We start from the raw sequence: 23,907 nt of genomic DNA on the forward strand, positions 1-23,907 counted from the left end.
CGTCACACACTTACCCTCCGCGTCGTTCGTTCCCTATCTCCTCATGTCGCGCCGCACGGCCACACTCGACACCACCCGCGTAAAAAATGTCATCGCACTGCCACTAAAGCCGGCTCCCGTCCACACTCGCAAACAATATCAATATCAATAATAAACACAAACACGCCACAAGCACCGACACCCCCGCCTAATTTGTTGCCACGTCTATGAAAACAAGCACAGAAAAAATGCCATTCAACACGCTACTTACACACACTACCACTCGCTTACAATACGCGGACCTGGCAACACTACATTCCCTCTCCCATTTGCTCAGAGCCCACCACGTGACCCACACAGGGAGGGAGACGATTGCGTGATGCTTCTATGTACAGGATTCTATAGGTCACCACTTTTGGTGTGACACACATACGGCTTCTGTTTACTATGCGTTGTCAACACGTGCTGAGTTGACAAACATTGACCGATTTCGGAGAAGACTGATAGTTTATCCTTTACTACTTAGGCTGTGGAAGTATTCACACTAGGCAACTTTTGCATTTATTGGGATTGGCAATTTGGGGAGAAAAGGAGGAGGAGGAGGTGATCAAGCTCCACAACACCACATTGGTAGGTAGCCTCAAGGCTGCATTTATTTTCCTTCTTTTTCCTCTCGAGGCTGCATGGGATGATGTGAACCCCTCCAGCAGGCTAGGGAGCACCGCTCCGGTTAGCGGAAAATGACCGCGGGGTGCGGGTTGCCAGGTTTTTTTATAAGTAAAGTATTTACATTCAATTAAAAAAAAATATATATATAATACATTTTAATTTACGTCATATTTAGCGGCATTTCGACCTAATTTCTCTGTTCTTTGTCAATGGCAAATATTGAGACGTGTGGGGACTAAAGCTGTATATAGGAGGGCCCTCAAACACATTATTTCATAACTTTTCATCGTGCTCCTAAAAAAAAAAGTGTGCTACTAGCCGCGATTACATACACAGTTAAAATAATAAGAAATTTGCGCCAACGACTGCGTCGACACCTGGCGTGGAACAAACGGGACGAACCGAGGCGCATATATGGATAACAACACTACACGCGCGCTGCAACACAAAACAGCTGCATACAACGCGTGTCACTGTGCACTTCTGTATCTGTGGACTTCTGTATCGCAACGCGGGGCAACGCAACTCTGGGATGAGCGGGCCGAAGGCCCGCGAAATTCTAGTGTCGTACAACCCTGTACCAAAAGGACATTTTGTCCCAATGTGCTTCGCCTGCGCTGCACTTCACAATCCCTACCCATGTATAATCTGTAGTATAAAGATCACAACTATTGCAGAAACGTGATACCAGTCAGCAATATATGAATGAATCAATCGTTTTTGTCAATACACCAATCAACTGATCAATCATCTTTTTTTGAAGAACCCTTGATACCAACCTGCCTAGTCATGTGATTTATTTGATAGGAGTATCACATGATGGCTTTGGGATTGGGATTGACCAATAACAGAGAGCAGTGGGAGGTCATGTGTTGGAGGGGTGTGGTGGTGAGGTCATCTTCACTGTAACCCAGTTAGAATAGATCTCCAGGTTTAGGAGACAACACTGTAACCACGGTGATAGAAAAATCAATTGCAATCTGCTGAGGAGTTACTGTCAGTGGACTGCATGCTCTGTGTGCTTCACTGTTCTGTCAGTGGACTGCATGCTCTGTGTGCTTCACTGTTCTTTGTCTTCCTTTATCGTCTTTGTCGGGTGGAAACCTCACATGTCCAACACTGCCGTTACTTTACTTTTCAGGATTCAAATTCAAAAGCAAGTAGCAGATCTACAAGCTCGAAACGTTTGAGCTTGCGGATATGCTACTTTGTTTTGTCCCCTAAATTTTCATCCTACGATTTTGTAACCCATTTTTCACCCAGTGCCAATTGCCTAAAGTGTAATCCTGGGTGCTACTCTCCCTTTGCCAACCTGGGGAGAGCCCAGAACTGAGCTCATGCTTCCGTCAATGCATGAGGAGTGAACAGGCCGCTTCTTATCACCTGACAGGCTGTCTATGTCCATCTGTCTGTCTGGTCTGTCACTTTTATGCCAATTTATGGAGATCTGTCTCCTTTATGCTCATATACTGTATGGAGTACATGGGGATTTTGGGAGGAAACCGCGATCCGACAAACTTCACAGCAGGCCCTGCACTTATTGAGCTATATAAGAACTAAAGAGTGAAATTAAAACCCTGTCCCCAATCATTTCAATGAATGTTGCTCACACAGCTCATACTCCCCCAGACGTACAGTATATATCTCTCTCTCCTCCGGCCCCTATAGAGCATGCACAGCAGTGTCCTTAGGCTTTATGCGTCCTACATCACAAACTACCCATGCCTGTGGTGGCATGAGTCCAGCCCATCAGTCGAGCCACCCGGATGTGGGCCCAAATGTGCACTACCAGAGTGGATTTGATTATCCTCCATTTTACAGGCTATTGCTACATAACACACCTGCACAAACTCCTTGGTGAGATTGATCTGTGATTGGCTAGTTTGTTGTTAGGCCGACCGACATTTTGTGCTCATAATTAAGGGCTGACCGCTCTGTTGCGGGCCATAAAGACAAGTATAGGAAGATGGAGGAAGAGAGAGAAGAGAGGAGTGTAAATCAGAGATATACAGAGAGATGCAAGAGAGAGAGAGAGGAGGGGTTAGAGAGGGAGAATGTGAAGGACATCACCAAAGATCAGTTGCCTCCATACATCGACCATTCAGTCAGTAAAATGTCTCTTTATCTACATTACGGGTTAGACGGATACTCTGCATTACAACGTCACAAACGTACCAGAGTGGGCCACCTAGTGCTTTAAAAAAAAGTGTGTGTGTGTGTGTGTGTGTGTGTGTGTGTGTGTGTGTGTGTGTGTGTGTGTGTGTGTGTGTGTGTGTGTGTGTGTGTGTGTGTGTGTGTGTGTGTGTGTGTGTGTGTGTGTGTGTGTGTGTGTGTGTGTGTGTGTGTGTGTGTGTGTGTGTGTGTGTGTGTGTGTGTGTGTGTGTGTGTGTGTGTGTGTGTGTGTGTGTGTGTGTGTGTGTGTGTGTGTGTGTGTGTGTGTGTGTGTGTGTGTGTGTGTGTGTGTGTGTGTGTGTGTGTGTGTGTGTGTGTGTGTGTGTGTGTGTGTGTGTGTGTGTGTGTGTGTGTGTGTGTGTGTGTGTGTGTGTGTGTGTGTGTGTGTGTGTGTGTGTGTGTGTGTGTGTGTGTGTGTGTGTGTGTGTGTGTGTGTGTGTGTGTGCGCTGCGCGCCACCAGTCTGTCAACATGAGTGTTTACATTATCTTTTTCAACAGATTACATGCCAGACATCTGATACAGACACATGGCCGCTGGCATATGTTTTCCCAGTCGATTTGATTAATACAAACAGTCATATCGCTCTGCTTGTTTAGAGCCACGGCTCCGAGCACACTGTTCTGTCTATCACTCGTCCTGTGTAGAGAAGGTCAAACCACAGTTTGATACAAATTAACTGATGCAGAACATCACTGGCCTTTAGGCATTAACAGTGCTTCAGGGGACAAGGTTGAAATGTGTTGCTGTTGCGTGGAGCCATTACAGTTGTTAATGCCATTAGTGTAACACACAGGGCTCTAGATGAACCAAGGACCCTCACAACCTATTGTATAATATCATTGTGTTGCAGATTAAACTTTTTCATAGATTTAATAGATAGCTTCATAGACTTATTTGACAGCACTGTCATTGTGTAGCGTTGTGTTGGATTGTATTTTCAGACGACTTAACTTAAACCCTCTATACTAAAAAACTACGAGCTGTATATACTAAAAAACTACGAGCTGTATTTTCAGATAATGTTCCCCTCAGAGTAGGGATGAATGTAAATAATATATATTCCTCTATCACACAAATATTTGATGCCCCCCCATAGTAACTCTGAGGACTCCCTAGGTCCCTGTTGAAGACCAGTGGTGTAACAGTGTGCGTGCGTGCGTGCGTGCGTGCGTGCGTGCGTGCGCGCGTGCGTGCGTGCGTGCGTGCGTGCGTGCGTGCGTGCGTGCGTGCGTGCGTGCGTGCGTGCGTGCGTGCACGATAAGCAAGGAAAATAAAACAATTATTGAAAATCTTTCTCTCTTGTGTTAAAAGGGTAGGAGGGAAAATATTACCTTCATGTCATATTGCGTGCATGTGTGCATGTGTGCACATGTAGGACTGCACCAATATGAGGACCACATACAGTGAAAACTGTATGTTTTACCATCTACAGATTTGTTTCACTCAATAGTGATTTATCCACTCACTCACTTAACACACAATCAATATTTAAAATGACAAATGACAAAACATTGCTACAAAGTGAAATAAAATATTATTGGAATGGATGAAAAAGACAGCAGATATCAAGCATTTGCTTGATTATAAGAATGGATTAAGTGATGGTCACAACAAACTATCTGTCTGTCTCTGCACTCACTGTATTCTTTTCATTTCAAATACTATTCTGTTTCTGGGTCATCTTGTCAAAAGGTCAATAAATGCTTCAGTAGGTGGTTGCAAATAAAAATGCTTCTTATTTCTTTGTCATTATTATTATTATTTTTTAACAATAAGCAAGACTTTCACAAAGACAAATACTGTAGACACAAAGATCAAATCAAATCAAAAAGACAAGACAAACAAAAATTAAGAGAAACACAAAACATATAAATAATAATAGTAATATATATATTATTATAATAATAAACTACTGGTAGAAGTTATATGAATATTAGTCGATCTGCCATCTGACATGCCTCCGCATTATAAATGACTGACAATTAGTCTGAAATATCCGGGAGTCTCAGCTCATTACAATGTTTAAAAAATGGGTCCCACATCTTACAGAATGTTTTCAGGGAGCCGCCCAGCAAGCATCTGATTCTTTACAATTTTACATAGTTAAGTATATCCTTTATCCAAGTGTGTGATGGGGAGTGTGGTTCAAATATAATAGAAATGATTCCCTCCCTACTTTTCCCTACTGACTCATAAATAAATAAATATCAATACAGTACTTGTGTGACTCACGAGTCACGACACTGAGAAGCATTGAATGAGAGGCCTATTGATGTGGTTTTGAGACAGAATATCTTTTTCCACTAACTTTGATGCCAGCTAATGAGCATATTAATAATACTCACACTCTTCGAATGGAATCCATAATAGATGACCCTAGCGCTCTTTGTGCTGCTAGCTGGGTCTAGAAGAGCATAAGACAAGATCAATCGCTCCCCAGAAAGAAAAAGAAGAATAAAAACATGATTTTCAGATGACAATTTGACACATCTCTGTTTGCTGCTTCTGTTCTGTTCTATTCTGTTCTTGGTCTGTTTACTGATCTGTCATCTTTTTTTTCCTTCTCTTTTCCCCTTCCTCAATTTCTTCCTGGGCTCCCCTCTCCTCCCACTGTCTGTCTGTCTGGGCGTCTGTCTGTCTGTCTGTCTGTCTGTCTGTCTGTCTGTCTGTCTGTCTGTCTGTCTGTCTGTCTGTCTGTCTGTCTGTCTGTCTGTCTGTCTGTCTGTCTGTATTAGAGTAAAGATGCTGGTATCAGGACTCTGGTCATGTTGGATGAGCAGGGAGGTAAGTCAGTAGAGACAGAGCTTCCACCCCGGCCTCTACTACTACTACTACTCTGTTATTCTTTCAGCACTTTTTTTCCCTGCAGTGCATTATCGCTGATATTCTATGCTTTGCAAGCTAAAGACAAATTGGCATGTCCCATATATACGCCTACAGTACATTCTGTTTGAAAAGGTTCATCCTATATTAACCACTTAAACCCCATAATTTGATCAGAGTCCCTCTGGGCTATTGTATGTTCTGTTTTCTGTTATCGTAGGGATCAATACGCTCACAGCGCGTGGCAACGCGTGCCGTCGCAGCGCAGCGTTTTGTGAGCTTATCGGTCAATCTATTTTCTGCGAAAGCCTTCTCCGCAATACAGATACTGGGGTTTAAATTGTTAAAATTGCCTAGTATTTTACAAATGTCCTACTTCATTCAATTTCTAATGAAACCCATCCACACAGTAGGCTATTGAATGTAGATGTTTATTTGGCTACTGTAAGAAGAAGCTTGCTCGCCTCCCTAAACTATGCCTGGTTCTTAGTAATGATAATGCGTTACAATTGCACATAAAGCAACTATATTATTATTTATAAAAGTATACATTATGATTTACCGGTACCTTTATATACAGTAGCTTGTTACTACATGACTTACAGGTTTTTTTGGCATGTATGATGCATTCTAAAATTCTTTGAGCTAAGTTTAGATCTTGCATTAACCCGATCAATGCTTCTAACCTCTGCTTCTTCATCTGCTCTGTCATTGAAAACCTGGTTCCCATGGTTACCATGGGGAATCATTTCCCCCCTGATCGACCACGGGGTCAGGGGTCACACAGTGATAGATACCTTTAGCGCCGTCCTCTTTAGCGAGGAGGGACACCATGATCATTTTGACTGGTAACGACAAACATGCCCCACTCCCATTCACTCTCCATCCACTCCAGTACAACCGTTGTGTCAACCGTTGTACGTTGACCCTTCACACACAGTCACATCCTTGCTGTTACGTTAACATCAGAGGCTGTACACATGGAGCCGAATGGACCTGTAGTATGTAATGGAACACAGGGGTTAGTATGTAATGGAGCAGAAGAATTAGTATTAATTAATGGCGCAGAGGGGTTAGTAATATCTCTGCTGCTGTCTGGAAGAAACCACCTAACTCCAAAATGTTCATTTTACAAACAGACATAAAGGGTATTCAATAGCATTGATTTATGTTTATAATTATGAATACAAAAAATAAATCAAAATAAAAAATGGAGTTAGTTGGAACAGAGGAGTTGGCGTTAGTATGCAGTGTAACAGAGTATCAATGTAATGAAACAGTGGGTAGTAAGTGGGTAATCTAACAACGGAGGTAGGCTACAGTATCGGTGCCTATAGGCAGGTAACAGAGGAGGTGCCTGAGTGCACTGGATTGAAACAGAAAAGAGAGCAAAACAAGTAGGTTGGATTTTACATTTTAAGCATGGACAGGAAATGAGGACAGTTTCCTTGTCCTCTTTTCTTCCTCTTTTTGTGTTCTTTGGTTTTGGCTCAGGCCTTGAATTAGTAAACATTTCATTTAAACAGAAATAGCTGAGTCTGTAGAGAGGACGTCTGAATCAGAATCGAAAGGTCGCCATGCAGTTCAACCCTCGGCTTCAAGAATCAAGATGTTTGTATTTGTTACTAACGTACAAGCAACGAAATGTTGTCTCGCAAAAGAGTTTGCAACATCCTAGAAACCTATAGGCTACAATGCTACAAAATACTATACTGGTATACTGTGAGAAACAAAGGTACAGGTACAAATTACTGTAGGCTACATATCTAACGTCCCTGAGGAAGACGCTTAACAGCGCCATCAGAGCCATCTGATCAGCCTTCTGTTGTTTGAAGCTGTAAATGCAGGATGTAGTCTTCCAGTCATCCGGTGCTATCCACAGGCAGTTCCGCACTCCAGGAATGCGGAAGTGCTGCTAAAAACAGTTAAGACGACGGAGCCGCGCCGTCTGAAGTGGACTTGAGCCACGAGCGGCAACACTTAGCCAGCCATCAGGCGAGCAAGTCGCTGTGTGCTGAGTGCTGCGACTCAGCGCTGTTCGAGTTATGTTCAGGGCCGGTTCTGACCCAATTGCAGACCTAGGCAAGCTTTCTCGGAATGCGGCAATAGCCAGCACTAGTTCACCTGTATGGAAGCGCCGGCCCAATATCCCCCCTTACAGTCAAACGTTTGACTTTGTCGTTTGGTCAAATCCTTCCCAAGACGTCAACTGACCCGTTTGCTGTCTTGGTTAGCGGGAATGTGATTTATTTTCCATGTAGAATCAAATTTATTTCTTCCCCGTCAGAATCTGTCATCTGAATCAGTTTTATTGTCACATGACAAGTTTACAGAAGTAAAGAAGCGGGTGGGTCCCCATGAAAGAGCATTGATTTATTTCCAGTGCCCTTCGCCTTTGTACATTTGTAGCCTACAATCACAGAATCAGTCACAGTATAGTGACATGTTTCTTTATAGATCATATTAGGCCAGTGCAAAGTTCTGGCCCCTGCTGTAGTTTGGCCTGTGAGGTTGAAAGACCACTGACTCTGCAGAATGCATTGTGCTAGACTAGACTAGAGAGATCCCGCAGCTGCCAGTGCCCAGTATCACCAGCCTAATTCTCCCACACTGAGGCGGTCCTGCTGCACACTGGGCTTCTGTTATTAGGAAGTTTAGTGTGTCTTCCTAATCAATTATGTCAAATTATTTGAAATAATTGATTGAAACAATCCCCGTCCAGCAGTGTCAGCAATAGAAGCGACTGTATACGTACAGATTAGAAATAGCTTTATTTGTGTGTGTGTGTGTGTGTGTGTGTGTGTGTGTGTGTGTGTGTGTGTGTGTGTGTGTGTGTGTGTGTGTGTGTGTGTGTGTGTGTGAGATGTTAGACAGGGTTGATAACAGAGTTTAGGGGTGAGGTTTTGATGCAGCAGTTTGAGTTTGGGGTTTGATGCAGTGTTTCAGGTTGGGGTGGGTTGCAGTCAGAGTTTGGGGGTGAGGTTTAATGCAGCATTTGAGGTTGCGTGCGTGCGTGCGTGCGTGCGTGCGTGCGTGCGTGCGTGCGTGCGTGCGTGCGTGCGTGCGTGCGTGCGTGCGTGCGTGCGTGCGTGCGTGCGTGCGTGCGTGGACGTGTACAACTTGCTCCTCTCCCCGTGCGTGTCCCAGCAAACTAACTGGTCTGCCGGCAGAACAGATAGTCTTCTCTCCTCTCTCTTCTCTGTTTCTGGCTTCTTTCCGTCCGTCTTGCCTGCGGTCCCCAGAGTGGGATCCAGCCCACTCCCTGCTGTTAACACGCAGCAACAATCAATTCACAGAGTCAAATTACTCCAGCATCTCAGCACATCACCTCTGCCCCATGACTTCCTCTCCTCTTTCTGTCGCCACATCTCAATCTGTCTTTCTGTCATTCTGTCTTTTTATGAGTCCCCCCCCCCCCCCCCCACACACACACACACACACACACATACTGTAATTCCCTCTTGTGTCTCTCTCTCTCTCTTCTTCTCAGTTTGTCTTTCAGCTCTACCGTCTTTCTTTCTCCCCCACTCTCTCCCTTTCATGCCCCTTCACTCTCTCTAAGTCACATCTATTAGATTTGGTAAGATTTAATGAGCTTCGCTGGCATTGAAGTTAAAAACAGAACTGGAAGAATTGCCAAATCATCAATCAATCTTCTTGTCTGTCCTTACTCTGAGCATATACTACTATAGTCTGCAGGAATGTGAAGCATGGCAGGCTGGGTAGTTTACATCAGGAAACCAATGAGTCAGCAAAACGAGTCCCTCCCTACTATTCCATATTGGCTCAGAAAAACACCCGACGCTTAAAAAAGTTGTTGTCTGCCGTCTGCTCTGAACAATAGGTTACAGCATATAATTATGCTGTTTCATATACAGACTTGCTGAGATGCAAAGGCTGGCATATCAATTAGCTCTCCACCTCCATTATCACACAGACTTGCGTACTGTACAGTACCTGCAAGCATGATCAGAAATACGCATGCACACACCCACATGCACTTATACATCATGCACATATATAAATGAATTTGCACATACAACACTGTACACACACACACACACACACACACACACACACACACACTCTCACAGACAAACACTGCAAACACACACACACACACACACACACACACACACACACACACACACACACACACACACACACACACATGCGCGCGCAAACAACATCCATATGTAAAATGTATGCTCTCAAGTAGTGGTGAGCGACCTTTGTTTCCGTCCCAGCAGTAGGTAATGTAATGAGTCCTTATCGTCCACGCTCATCCGTGCATGATGACCTGAATTACACCTCAGTCAGCTCTGATAGATTACCTCCTGCCTCAAGAAACATGGCATGAAGAGGCACACCATTTGCGTCGCCCACTTTGATCCAAGTGCGTGCGTGCGTGCGTGCGTGCGTGCGTGCGTGCGTGCGTGCGTGCGTGCGTGCGTGCGTGTGTGTGTGTGTGTGTGTGCGCTCTTAGTAGAGTGTCAAACGTCGTCCCAAGGTTAGGATGAAGAGAAAGGTCATTTTGCCATCTAATTATTCAGGGGGGTTAAGTTAACATTATGATTAGGTTTTATGTACTGATGAGACACGAAGCGAACCCACACAATAAAGTTGATTCTGAATCTGATAGCCCTATATTTGTACATATCAAGAGCTTATTGCCATTGTGCTCAAGACTATAGATACTGTACAGTATAGATAGCAGTGAGGATAGGTTTAGAGTCAGAGTTTAACAAGCTATACACGTACACACAAGATCCACCCTTTCCAATTGGCACCCTGATGCCCCCTGGTGGCACTTTGAAAATGTGTGGGCTAGAATGATCTCATGCAGCACTGACTCATCCCACCCAGGGACTAGGGAGGGACCAATGGCTTGACTCAGACCTGAGTCGAATCCCTCTTGTATTTAGATCAGTTTTAACTTTTAAACATATCTGATCTGCTTTTTTTATGGCACTAAGTAAAAAATAAGACGTTAAACGTTATCAACGTTTTTTAGGCCAAGGCCCCCCACTACATACATGACATTGTGTTGCAGATTATACTTTTTCACAGATAGCTTCATAGATGTGTTTGACAGCAACTATCAGTGTTGGATTCATGTTAATCAATGTGTATTGTACAGACATTTAACCACATACCTCAATGCTTTGTAAACTTGACCTTTGGCTCTGTACCTGGTCTGTTCTTTTTTCCCCTTTACACTAAACGTCTTTGCCGAAAAATAGCCGATCGACAAGCTCACAACACAATGCCTCGCAGTGCAAGGTGGTGTAACTTGTGAGCTTTATGGCCTCTCCGTAGTGACTCTGAGGACCCCCTAGGGATCTTAGATCCCCTGTTGAAGACCTCCAAAACAAGGTATGACTTAAGTATAAATCAGGCTTTATTCACACTCAGCTACAGGCAAGGCAGTGTTACATTACGTATTCAACAGGGTTCCACAGAAATGCAGATCAAATGTAATATCGTAGGATTATTGGAGAATTATGTAACCATAGCAACTCAACAATAACCCAAGTCTGTGCTTTCTGCCGGTCCCACACCCGCCCACCAAAAAAATCATAAATAAATAAATCATAACTCTGACGCCATTCAGGGTTTAATTTGTGAGCACATTGTGTGAAATGTCTTCAGCTAAGTATACAAGCTTGGGGGCAAAGGTTTGGACACTCAGGTAGGATTTAAAAATGAATTGTAGCATAAACCTTTCTGTTTCAAATAACCTACCTACCTGCTGCGTTGGGTCACGCTGTGAGCTTGCAGATCAGCAAAGACATTTGGTGGAGAGGAGGCCAGGAGGGGGAAAAATGAGGGGACCAAGTATAGGTCTGAAGAATAGGGGTAAGTGGTTATATGAAACCGTACAACCCAGTGGTCCTATTACCCATCACTCACTCTGATTGGCTGTGTGACGACCACTTAGTCCCATAATCCATAGAGGAATACATTATGGACAGGCAGGTGTGGTGGAGGTGATAAACTCTCTCTCTCTACATTCATCCTCTCCTCCAATCCCTCGCTCTGCCAGGGATTAGCGGGCAGTGCTAATTAAGGATTGTGAGTAGTAGTGTGCCGGGGGAACTCCAGCAGGGGATAACCTCTCCTAATGCCACACATTAGACCATATCTGGCACACATGGTGGTTCATCTGGGTAGCTTCTACGGTACAGCCTTCACTAAAGTTGCTGCATAGCAGTGCTACTGGACTCTACTTTTTCTACTTTACTTTGTCCCCCGTCTCTATCTTCATTCTTATTGTTCACAGAAAGTAGTTCAATAGGCCTACTTTCCCTAGAATATAATTACCCAGGAAGAGAGATACAATGGCATTTAACAGAAGCACGTGTGTGCTATTTAACAAGAAGACCCAATCCCAGAAACACAAACTGGATGAATAGTTATGTGCGCATTGGACACACGCACGCACACATGCACGCACACATGCACGCACGCACACATGCATGCACGCACGCACGCACGCACGCACGCACGCACGCACGCACGCACGCACACACACACACACATGCACGCAGGCACCTATTTAATGCTTACTGCCTTGCCCTTAGTGACCTTGCCTACACTTGCATCGTGGCGCTGTAGAGCACAGCAGACCCCAGACACCCCAACCCAACCCAACCCAACCCACCCCCCCACCCCTTCCCCAAAAAAGCAAACCAATCAAAATTCATTTCACTACTCTCATTGCCTTTGTCCTCACCAGAACAACTTGATCGTGTCGAAGATGGCATGAACCAGGTGCATGCAAACATGAAGGAAGCGGAGAAAGATTTAAAAGATTTTGGAAACTGCTGTTCTCAGATATGCCCATGTATCCAAAAGTAGGTACCGTTCGGGTGGAGCCCCGAGCTCTAGCCTGTCCAGTCCAGTGCTGTGGTGCTGGTGGTTTTTGGTGGTGATGTTGATGTCTGATGTGTCTCTTGTCACAGTCAATGTCTTTTTTTTTTGTCTCCACTTCCTTTGTCTTCCTTTCCGACCCTGCTCTTTTCTCCCTCTTCTACTTCTTCTTCTTCTTCTTCTTCTTCTCTTCGTGCTGTCGTTCTTTTGATGTGGATAAATTACATTGTGTTGGTAATCAGAGCAACTGGAGCGCATCGAGGAGGGGATGGACCAGATCAATAAGGACATGAAGGATGCAGAAAAGAATTTGAACAATTTAGGAAGCTTATGTGGTCTTTGCTCATGTCCCTGTAAAAAGTAGGTGCAAGCCTGCATTTTGCCCGACTTGCATGTGTTTCAGTGGTGCCCGTTCCGCCTGCCTTTCTATCTATGTGTCTGCCTGCTTCCTAGTAGAGCATGGTGTGATCCATGGTGAGAGGGAGCCAGGCCCACAGCCAAACTTAATGCTGTCCACTCCAACACTGTATGTGTGTGTGTGTGTGTGTGTGTGTGTGTGTGTGTGTGTGTGTGTGTGTGTGTGTGTGTGTGTGTGTGTGTGTGTGTGTGTGTGTGTGTGTGTGTGTGTGTGTGTGTGTGTGTGTGTGTGTGTGTGTGTGTGTGTGTGTGTGTGTGTGTTGGGGGGTGGGGGGGATACGTGTGCATGGCTCCACATGCTTGTTTTCATTCTTGCATCATGCATGTGTGCGCATGCGGATTGTGAGCCGCACTACACTATAGGCTATAACACAGTGGTTGTCAACCTTTCAATCATGATTTCTCTTTTTTTCCCCATTCTTTTTGTAAGAAAGACGCAAAAATGTTCCCTTTGAGCTTAGGATGCTATTTTCACAATATTTAACTGTGGAACCGAGTCAAGGAAAATCCTCAATTCCTACATTAAGAGCTTGTCGGGGTAGGGGGTCCCCAGTTCAAATATGATTATTTTGGGGGGTCACGGCCTGAAAAGGTTGAGAACCACTACTATAACACACATTGCACAACAGTCCACATCATTCACTGATTCAACCTCTATGGCTGCCATTCAGAGCCCTTCATTCCTCTGTGAGATGAGAAATGATTCTCTTCCAGGCTGGGAAGCAGCATTCAGGTCACAGTGTTTCCTTTCCTACTGTATAACCCCTTTCTCTCCGGATCTCCTGTCAGTCGCCTCACACTGCTCCGCCAGGCACTAACATTGTTGAATCTTACCAGAATTCACCAATGTAATTCCAGTTACACAAACATGAAGATCTCCCAAGTGGACTCGATAAATGAAGGAGATTTTCATATTTGATTAATCTGTCTGGCTCTAGCCAAAATATAGCACAAACCATGTTTACCCCTACATGTACTGTACCTCATGTCGCGAGGAAACATTAGGGAATTTCTGCTGTTTTGGGGGATGTTTTGGCACAACCATGGTCACCAGGAGCGTACCTATGTTCCTTCAGCCCTGTGTTCCCTCATAACTAACACTAACACCAACCCTAAAGCTAACCGCAAGCCTAAACCTAACCTGAAGGAACATAATATAGGACTGAGGGAACATAGGCATGACCCCCAGTTGCCCATATTTCCTGGCCAAAGAAACTGTGTGCCATTCCCTCACCTCAACAACAGCCATGGTTTGAGTCTGGTAAATACAAGGGGACTTCTTTGGTGATTTTCACCTCCAGGCGCTGGAGGTGAGGCGCAGTCTTTACTATGAGGGAATTAATTGTTTTCACCTGATATCCCAGGTCTAAATGAGTCCCTGACTAGACAGTTGCAAATCATTATGCCTAACTTGAACCTTGTATTCCAGGAGAACAGTGTGCCCATTTCACACGCATCTTTCCACCAGGAACATAACCCTGAAAAACAACGTGTTTTTTGATCGAAGACAAACTGAAATGTCTAAGGAGGTTCTTTAGTGTCTGTGCTGTTTTAATCCATAATTCAACTGGACTCCTTACTAAAACAAAACGAAAACAATAATTATTTAGACCAATGTCATTCTGAGGTGGCCACATAACAGCTGACATATAAAAAGAATGAATTCGAGCAATGCCCTTCATAGATTCTAGAACAACGCAGATATTTAAACAGTATTTCCACATTGATTCTCCATTTAGATTATGTTTTCTGCCACTCTTGAATTAGGATCTTGCTAAAAAAAATAATGCTAGGCCCTTTGGCTTGATATTAATACTTGGTTGCACACTGCCGAAAATAGATGATTATCTCACAATGTGTCGCACTGCAGCGTATTGTGGGCTTGTAGATTGCCTATATTACTAAATATAACAGATTATATATTATTAAATATTAACTTCATAAGTCACATGATGTATGAAGTTAATATTTAATGATATATATTATTAAATAATATCTTCCAGGGCCCCCTGTCAGTGTCTCAAACTGAAATGTATAATTTTTTTTAATACACTAAACAAGACCTCCTTAAACATCCGTTTCCCTGGTAAAGCTTCTGATGGATGTAACTATTTGTTATTGAGTGTCTTTGCCTATACCTTCAGGACCATCCTGTTCAGAGTCTTAATCATACAAGGTTTGGGGCCAACTTGTCAACAACTTTGCATAAACAATATGGGATGCTTCCGTTTAAAAACCCAAGCTCTAGAATCACGCACCGCTTGTATGTGTATGCAGTTTATGATTCTACAATTTATAGTATATTACATCGCAAACCCACAGCAACCGATAATTGACCATATTGTCTCTGTCATATGTTCAAAACTGTTACTTTTCAGGATTCGAATTCAAAAGCAGCAAAAGCAGGAGATCGACAAGCTCAAAATGCATCGCTTTGCAACACATTTCGAGCTTGTATATCCGCTACATTTTATGCGATTTTGTGTGATGTTGTAGTATGATCAAGTAGGGCGTTCAATTACAAAAATTAGTATGGAGATGAAAGGTTTCTGTCCGATATCGACAATATTACATTGCATCTAACAGTAACCGGTAGGCTAATTGACCATGTACAGTAAACATATGGTGGCCATTTTGCTCTTACTTCATACTTGAGGAGGTGGAAGAGGAGAGGGGAAAAGAAAGACAGATTATGTTATCACATCTTCCTTCCTGACAAGAAAGCTTGTGCCAAGTTTGCCACGCTCTTGTATGATGCTCTCTGTTGTACGTGTGAACAGCCAAACTATGGCCACTCAGCCATGTCTGAGCACAGTTTTATTATGAATGAATGTTTGAGGCTGACAAACCTTGTGATGATGGTACAGTACACTATATTGATGCCTGAGTGTGTTAATCATTAATGCATTTACAGTGTCTATAAACTAGTGCATGGATGAATCAGGCATCAGTGTGCTTTTTTCTGTCGTTTTGGCTTGACCTTTTTTCTTCTTTCTTCTTTCTTTTTCTTTTTCGTTCATTTGTTTTAGTTTTAGTTTTAGTTTTTACAATTTGTGAATTGTACAGAAGGATATGTGTACAATTCATGAAAATGTCCAATCAAGTAAAAAAAAAAAAAAAGTTCAAAAGCTAATGATTATGTAAGGTTTGCCTACCTCAAGTCTATTCCAGTGGTATCCACTATCCAGCTCTCGTCCTGGGGACAATTTTATATTTGAATTCAAATTCATATCCATTGAGTGGAAACTTTGTATGTCCAAATCTGTTACTTTTCAGGGCATGGGAAAAATAACTTGTGTTACAATGGATCCACTGCAGTTATTAAAACCCAGAGATGGATTTAACCACGTTTAACCTTTTTGAAATATGAATTGCATTCACACGCTGTCACAGATCTAAACTAGAGCGATAAATACAGAATGAAAACCAACAGAATTCTGGGTCCCCAGGACAGGGATTTGAGAACCTCTGGTCTATTCTACATCTCTTGGATCTACCTTAGTGACTCCCAGTCATGATGAGCTATGTGAGGTTCATCTGATCTATTAGACTCCATTAAAGTAGCAGCTGGTTCAAAAACTGTGCTGTTTCTTTTCACCTGCTTGGAGCACGCGATGGGTGGATAGTATGTGGCTTTGAAATCTACCTTTCTGGCATTCGTGGTAGAGTTTCCATGTGGGAAAAGGCCAACCCCATCTAGTACCCCACCTCGGGTGAAAATAAACACAGAACATTTATTTTCCGCTGCTATTTTGACACGAAGCTGTCCATCCAGTTGAAATGAAGGGCTGTACTCACCATTATCACCCATGTTTTTCTTCACAATGCCGTACACTTTGGGATGTTTGGGGGATGTTGTTATTGATTTTGTGCAGTGGCTCCGAGGGGGTTTATTATTATCTCAGTAGAACTGAGGATAATTTAAAATGATGCTGTGCTCTGGTCCTGTTCCCCTCCATGTGTGATACATATTTATACATTTCTACCCTTCTCTGTTTCTCTGTGTGGACATGTGCCCTCCTTCTGTGTCAGTCCAACCTGTGTGTGTGTGTGTGTGTGTGTGTGTGTGTGTGTGTGTGTGTGTGTGTGTGTGTGTGTGTGTGTGTGTGTGTGTGTGTGTGTGTGTGTGTGTGTGTGTGTGTGTGTGTGTGTGTGTGTGTGTGTGTGTCTGAGACCGTGTGTGTGTTCGTGTTTGTGTGTTTGTGTGTTTGTGTGTGCGTGCGTGCGTGCGTGCGTGCGTGCGTGCGTGCGTGCGTGCGTGCGACGTGCGTGTGTGTGTAACATGCGAGAGAGAGAGAGAGAGAGAGAGAGAGAGAGAGAGAAGAAGAGAGATTATACTGTATGCTATTGTGTCTTTGTTGCTTGTCACTTTGTCGTTGTGTCTGTCGTCTTTGTGTTCATGTTCGTCTAATATGTGCTTGTGGGAGAGGGTTAATGAAGCCTAAGTGCTAAACTAAGTGCTTTCTAAATGTTTTTGAAGTAAAGTTACTTTCTGACACAAGCAACATGTGAGGTTTTTCCTGCTCAAATTCAATTGATCAGCACACTTGATCAATTATTCACCAATAGCACTAAATTGCATGTACATGTATATGTGACTCAAAACCTATGTTGCCTGGTGTGTTGCTTTGGTAGGCAAATTGGCTGAACAGTATATGTCCTGTGTATGTTGCATTGTACTGAATATATTTTACTTTTTTAAAATTATTGTATGATGTTTAATAACACTGCCTGTCCGTGTGTTAGGATTAAGGGTGGGGGACAGGCATGGGGTGCAAACCAGGATGGAGTGGTCAACAGTCAGCCAGGGGCCCGTGTTGTGGATGAGCGTGAACAGATGGCCATCAGTGGGGGCTTCATCCGCAGGTAAGCGTGTGTAGAAGGGAGATTGTGGACGAGTGTGCATGAATAGCTGTGTGTAGCGTGTGTATGTGCTTGCGTGAGGAGAGGTGTTCTGGTGATGGCATATATATATACTATACTGTATATGCCTTGTCTTATCTTAAAGTTTAGCCGCTCGAGTCCTAGCATCTCTATTATGAGGGGGGAACGTTCACCAAAAATAGCCAATCTACAAGCTTGTAGATCAGCAGTCAATCTTTCTGGTATGTTCTATAGTAGCTGCCTAGCTAAAATACTCTTAACTCGCTGAAATCTTGACAGATTTACAAACGGTTTGGGTTATTGCAAAAATTATCAACGTGGCTATATGATTCAGGATGGTTCATTTTATATGAAAGTATATTATAAGTATGCAGTATCATGACTGACATTTATAACAAACCAAGCCTTTTGAAAATCGGTTGAAAATTTAGCAAGTTATGGTTATTTAAAAAGTACATGTACCAGCGGCGTATATCTATTCTACGTCCGAGCATGGACATGGTAATGCCCCGCCTGCCTCTGATTGGCCTACCGACACTGCCGCCTTACCAGACTTTCCTCCGAGGTGGATAGCTATGCTATATGCTGGACTGTCTGCCAAGAGGTTACTCCGTGGTGGGAAATACAAGTACGATAATACAAGAGAATGACAGCTTGGAACGCGCAACGGTTTTTGCTGGAGGTTTTGTAGAAGAGGCAAACTAATATATTGTTTATTTTACATGTGTACAGTGTAAACTTGAAACATTGTCTCTTTTCCCTTGATCTTTATCTTTTTTAGTATAATAGTATTAGTTTACTATAATTAGATTAATACACGATAATCAACACTTTAATTTAGAACACACCCAAATCAAATCATACAAATACGTGACGTGTTCAATCAATCAATCATTCAATCAAAGCAAACAGCATAAACAATATTAGTTTGCCTCTTCTACAAAAATAAAAGTTACAAGTTACAAGTTACTGTTACGTGTGCCAAGCTGTCATTCTCTTGTACTTATACTTGTATTATTTCCCACCTTGGACGGAGGACAGTCTGGTGAGACCAGCTGTATTCTGTAGTGTCGGTAGGCCAATCAGAGGCAGGTGGGGCGTTACCATGTCTATGCTCGGACGTAGAATAGATATACGCGTACCAGCGGCGTCAACTTCGGGAGTGCTTGAGGGCTAAAGCACCCACTGACACAATAGATAGCCAAATAGCACCCACTGATCTGAAGGCTGAAGCTCCCCTCCCCCTGGTAATTTTGTCATGTAGTCAAACACCTTTACGGGGGGTGCTTGGGCAAACCACTGCCGTTTTAAGAACTCTCCGTGGCTGACATGTACCATAGACAATGTTATGAGTGATCGAGTTGACTGTAGCAAGATGGCCGCCATGTGCCGACGTTGCTCTCCATTGAGAAGGCTAGAGTCATCTAGCCTTTATGTCTATGGTTCATTTCATCTGCTCCTTTGCATTGCCAGGGTAACAGACGACGCGCGGGAGACAGAAATGGATGACAACCTGGAACAGGTGGGCGGGATCATCGGGAACCTGCGTCACATGGCTCTGGACATGGGTCAGGAGATAGACACCCAGAATCGCCAGATCGACAGGATCATGGAGAAGGTACGGAGGAGGAGGGCACCCTGCATGGGACAAATGTAATACAACGAGCATTGGCCGAGTGTGCTTTAATCTTCTGACTACAGTACGTCACCCCGTTACTTATCTGCCATTCGCCATGATGTTGCCTTTTTTATGTCGGCCAACTACATTTGCGGACTTGTCTTGAGTCAATTGTGGCAGGACGTCATAAGCAAAAATCAACACTTGTGGATGTAAAGAACGTCCATTAAGACCGCCTGCCGATGCAGCATCTCATTTTAGAGGGGTCCAATACACAGGCAAAACATTATACAATACAGTGCAGTTACACAATAGACAGTATACAATACACAATAGACAATACAAACATGTACAGATAGTTAGCTTGCTCATCCTCTTCCACCCACTCCCCCATCCCCCCAACTCTTTTTAGACAAATAAATTGTTTACAGTACAGTACAGTGACTTGTATAAAGGTCAGAAATAAACAGTAGTACAGGCAGTGTTAGTAGCATGAACAGGTTGTTTTGAGGTGTGAATACAAGGAAATCCTGAAGCGGCCAGGAGAGGTCACAGATCTGAGAGAAAGAGGAAGATTGTTCCAGTCAAATGGGGCTTTGTAGTGGAATGGCCTGTGTCCAGATTCAGAAAATATTCTTTTGGGAATAGTAAAGTAGGGATGTTGTGTATGTCCAAGTGGTTATGGGGATATATATAATAATACCAGTGACTGTTTCAAGTATGGAGGGCAGTTAAGGTGCACACATTTAAAGAGGAATTGGTACCAGTCTTCTTGTCTGCAGCCAATCAAGTGAACTGTAGTGTATAGGGAACAGTGGTGTGTTCTGTATGGATTCCTCAATACAAATCTGCAGAGGGAGTTGTGTAATACATTGAGAGGTTTGAGAATAGTTTATGTGGTGTTCTGATAGACAATATCAGCATAGTCTACAATGGGAAGGAGTACTTGGGGTTGATTGAGGGGTATAGTGCAAGCACAAACTGCCATATGTCTTTTTTTATGGTAAGATCCAATGTGAGGTTTAAAGGAAAGTTCTGGGTCAATTGTTCTGGGTCAAAAGTTAAATGAGTCCACTTTCTCCAGACGAGAACCATCTTCGAACTTAATCTGTAGACCAGAAGAACTTTCATCACTGCGTGAGTGGCCGAACAGAATGCTACAGGACTTATTTTTGTTCAATAAAAGCTTGTTGTTTTGAAGCCATTTTTGCAAATTATCCCAAAACATACTGATAAAGTTCCCCCATTTCCCCCACAGTCTTTTATTTACTTATTTTGTCATAAAATGTCCAAGTAGTATTTGACAACTTGTGAGAAAATTATGTCCCTTGGCAGAATGATTGTACAAACTTATCTTTACGAATTCCATCCCAGGTTGCGGTCTGAGGTTGTGAAACAGAAGGGGCGGTAGGACACATTAAAAGGGGGAAGGGTGCAGAATGCAGGGGTGAAGAGGTAAACAGATGGTCGTGTACTAGACAGGCGTACTGGGACAGGACAACAGGAGATAGGTCATGGCATTTCCTCCCACTGTGGGTACAGGCCAGGGAAGGCTTGATAAGCTGTGTGCCATAACGGGCACGACCTCTCGGGCCGACCTCTCTTATTTTCTCCTTCTCCAAAAAACCCTCTCTCGTTTTCCATCTGTCTAGTAATAATAGTATTTATTGTCCCCTCACGGATATTCATCTTCACAGTCTGTTCCAACAGAAAAACACAATGTAAATGGTGCATTTACATCCAAAGCGCTTTACATAGATTGTGCATTACATTCACCCATTCACACACATACACCGATGGCGGAGGAAACCTTGCAAGGCACCAACCTGCACAACGGGAGCAATTAGGGGTTCGGGGTCTTGCTCAAGGACACTTCGACACTAACTCTGGGGGAGCCCGGGATCGAACTGGGAAGGGACCGCCCCGTAGCGGATGATTATCCTTTTATCTGAAATGGCTTTATTGCTTTATATTTATTTCTGTCTCTCTTCCAGGCTGATTCCAACAAGACCAGGATTGACGAGGCCAACCAGCGCGCCACAAAGATGTTGGGCAGTGGCTAAACTGAGAATCAAGAAGAAGAAGTGCTTTCATCATATTTCCCAAACCCTCTCCCCAATAAACCCCCTCCACCCAACCACTCACACATCCACCCAACCACTCACACATCCACCCAACCACCCACCCACCCACCACCACCACCACCTGCACCCAGCGCTCTTCACCCTTGCTTGACATCGGGTGACGCTTTTATCGTGGTAATGTACTCCATAGAGGTTTGCACACATGCACATATCAGACCCTATTCCTCTGCCCTCCTCCTCATCATCCTCATCCAGTCCCTTCCTCCTCCCCTCCCTGTCCTGATGTCAACGTCGTTCAGTGTCGTCTGTCTTTGGCTTTTATTAAAGAAAAAAAACGATGATGATAGTCCTGTTGTTCCACGTCCAACACAATCTATGAACCAACCCTCCCCCCAAAGCTGCCCGTCTCTTTCTGAGGTTGTATATACTGTAGTGCTTCTGTGATGGCTTTTAGTTGACCTGTTCTATCTCTTCATCATGTCTCTCCATCTCCATCTGTCTATCCATGTATCTCTTCTCTCTCTGTCTGTTACTCTCTTTATGTCTGTCTTTTTTAAGTTTATGTGTAATATAAAACCCTATATCTTGTTTCAAACGACTTCGACTAAATGCAGGAACTGCTTTTCAACCTATTATCACCCCCCCCCCCCTCTGTCAGTTTTCCACTGTTGTCCATGTAAAACACACTGAGTATGTATCAATCTATCTATCTATCTTAACTATCAGCATAGATGTTGTGATGCTAACTGATAATAACACCACATATTCACTAATATGATTATAGCTCTCACACCTTCCGACTTAAGCTCTTTTCCCTGTGTCACTAATATAAGTAAAAGCCATGTTATGCGTAGTTAAATATAACAATTAAGTCTGAGTCACCCCTAATCCTTTATATGGATATATTGCCAAACGTGTTCAGTTGCCCCAACAACAAACCTTTGTTCTTCTTTTTGGACAGCAATGCACTGTTTTAGAGGAAGCAAAGCGACACTATTTGAGCCATGTTGACAGTGAAACTGCTTGACCGTGTTTATCATACCAGTGTTTTAACCAAGTCTTTGAATGAGACAGTATGCTTATGTTATTGGATCGTACACTATTATTCAGTGTTCTTTATCCTCAGGGAACCAGAACTGATAATCTTAACCCATTTAGGACTGAGGCCGATTCTGGAAAAACTTCAAATATTTATTGAAAAATTACAAAAATGTTATGCTGCTATAGCAACAAGAACCCCAAATGGCTTCCTGTCCTAAATGGGTTAAAGAAAGGGTTGAAAGGTCAATTTGATGTATTGTTTGTTCTTTGCAATACATACAGCACATTATGTACTGTAAATTATTATATTGTTGCATGTTGTGCAGAAAAGTTGGACTTGGGCGTGGAATTTGATATGCAGTTATTGAATACAGTATGTAAATAAAGTAAATAATATTGAAGGATATTATCCACATTATAACAGTACAGTATATACTGTACTGTTATAACACATTGTAACACTATCGAGTGAAAAGGGACAGAGCTTAGTTGAGTGTGAGATTCATGACCACAAACCAAAGCAGTGAAGCTGTGCAGTTAGGATCACAGACAGTCGGTCACACACAGACATTGGCAGGACTACATTACCACCGGTTCAAATCCTGGCAGTTATAAAGCTGTGCATTTAAGTGTGTTATGCATGTCCAATGGCTGCTCGATATTACTGAATAATTAATTTTAGCTTGACGAAAATGTCTTAACATGGTGACCGCATGCTCCGTATCTAGAAGACCACACAAAGGAGAGACCCATGTTTCCTGCGACTTTTTGCAATAGTGCCACTCTTTTTTTGTTTCACGAATATATACCTTTCCAGACTGTGACCATCATTGTAAAATAATAATATTATGGGGAAATGCCAATAATAAAAAAATGTCATAACTGTAGAACAAAACAAGGAGTCTCTTCTGTTTCTGCGTTATTGATATGACTGTGTACGGCTTGGTATTATTATTGCTGGTTAAGCTTTTGTTTTAGCTGGATACTACAAGGAAAATTAACCTTGAGATAAACCTACAGGGAGCAACGTGGTTCAGAATCTACATCACTATTGAAATAGCAATATCCGATTCTTCCACATTTGATATATTATATCAAGTCAAATATTGTCTCTGTCGGGTGGAAACCTCATGTCCAAAACAACTTTTCAGGAATAAATAGCAATAGCAAAAGTATCAGATCGACAAGCTCAAAACGTGTTGCTTCGTGCCACGTTTTGAGCTTGCAGATCTATTATTTGTGTGTGATGCTGTAGTATGATTAAGTATGGTGTTAATCTAACAACAAAACACAAAAATGTGTAATGGAGATGAGAGGTATCTGCCCGACAGCAACAATATAATAT

The 23,907-nt window shown here is 43.0% G+C and overlaps 1 protein-coding gene across 2 annotated transcripts in view; it reads left to right on the forward strand.

Moving 5' to 3' along the window:
* LOC306920070 (synaptosomal-associated protein 25-B-like) overlaps positions 1 to 23,454 on the forward strand; it is a 69,854-nt gene extending 46,400 nt beyond the window's left edge. The window contains exons 4-8 of one of the 2 annotated variants that reach the window (XM_079496687.1): positions 5,558 to 5,606; positions 12,385 to 12,502; positions 17,682 to 17,801; positions 19,293 to 19,437; positions 21,432 to 23,454. In XM_079496687.1, the coding sequence (XP_079352813.1) occupies positions 5,558 to 5,606; positions 12,385 to 12,502; positions 17,682 to 17,801; positions 19,293 to 19,437; positions 21,432 to 21,500 (501 nt within the window). In that variant the 3' untranslated portion in view covers positions 21,501 to 23,454. Of the gene's footprint in view, positions 1 to 5,557; positions 5,607 to 12,384; positions 12,503 to 12,760; positions 12,879 to 17,681; positions 17,802 to 19,292; positions 19,438 to 21,431 lie in introns of both variants that reach the window. The other variant, XM_079496686.1, reaches the window with a different exon arrangement.
* Positions 23,455 to 23,907: the final 453 nt, after the last annotated feature.

Source organism: Electrona antarctica (genome assembly GCF_951216825.1).
Source record: "Electrona antarctica genome assembly, chromosome: 3".
NCBI classification, from domain to species: Eukaryota; Metazoa; Chordata; class Actinopteri; order Myctophiformes; family Myctophidae; genus Electrona; species Electrona antarctica.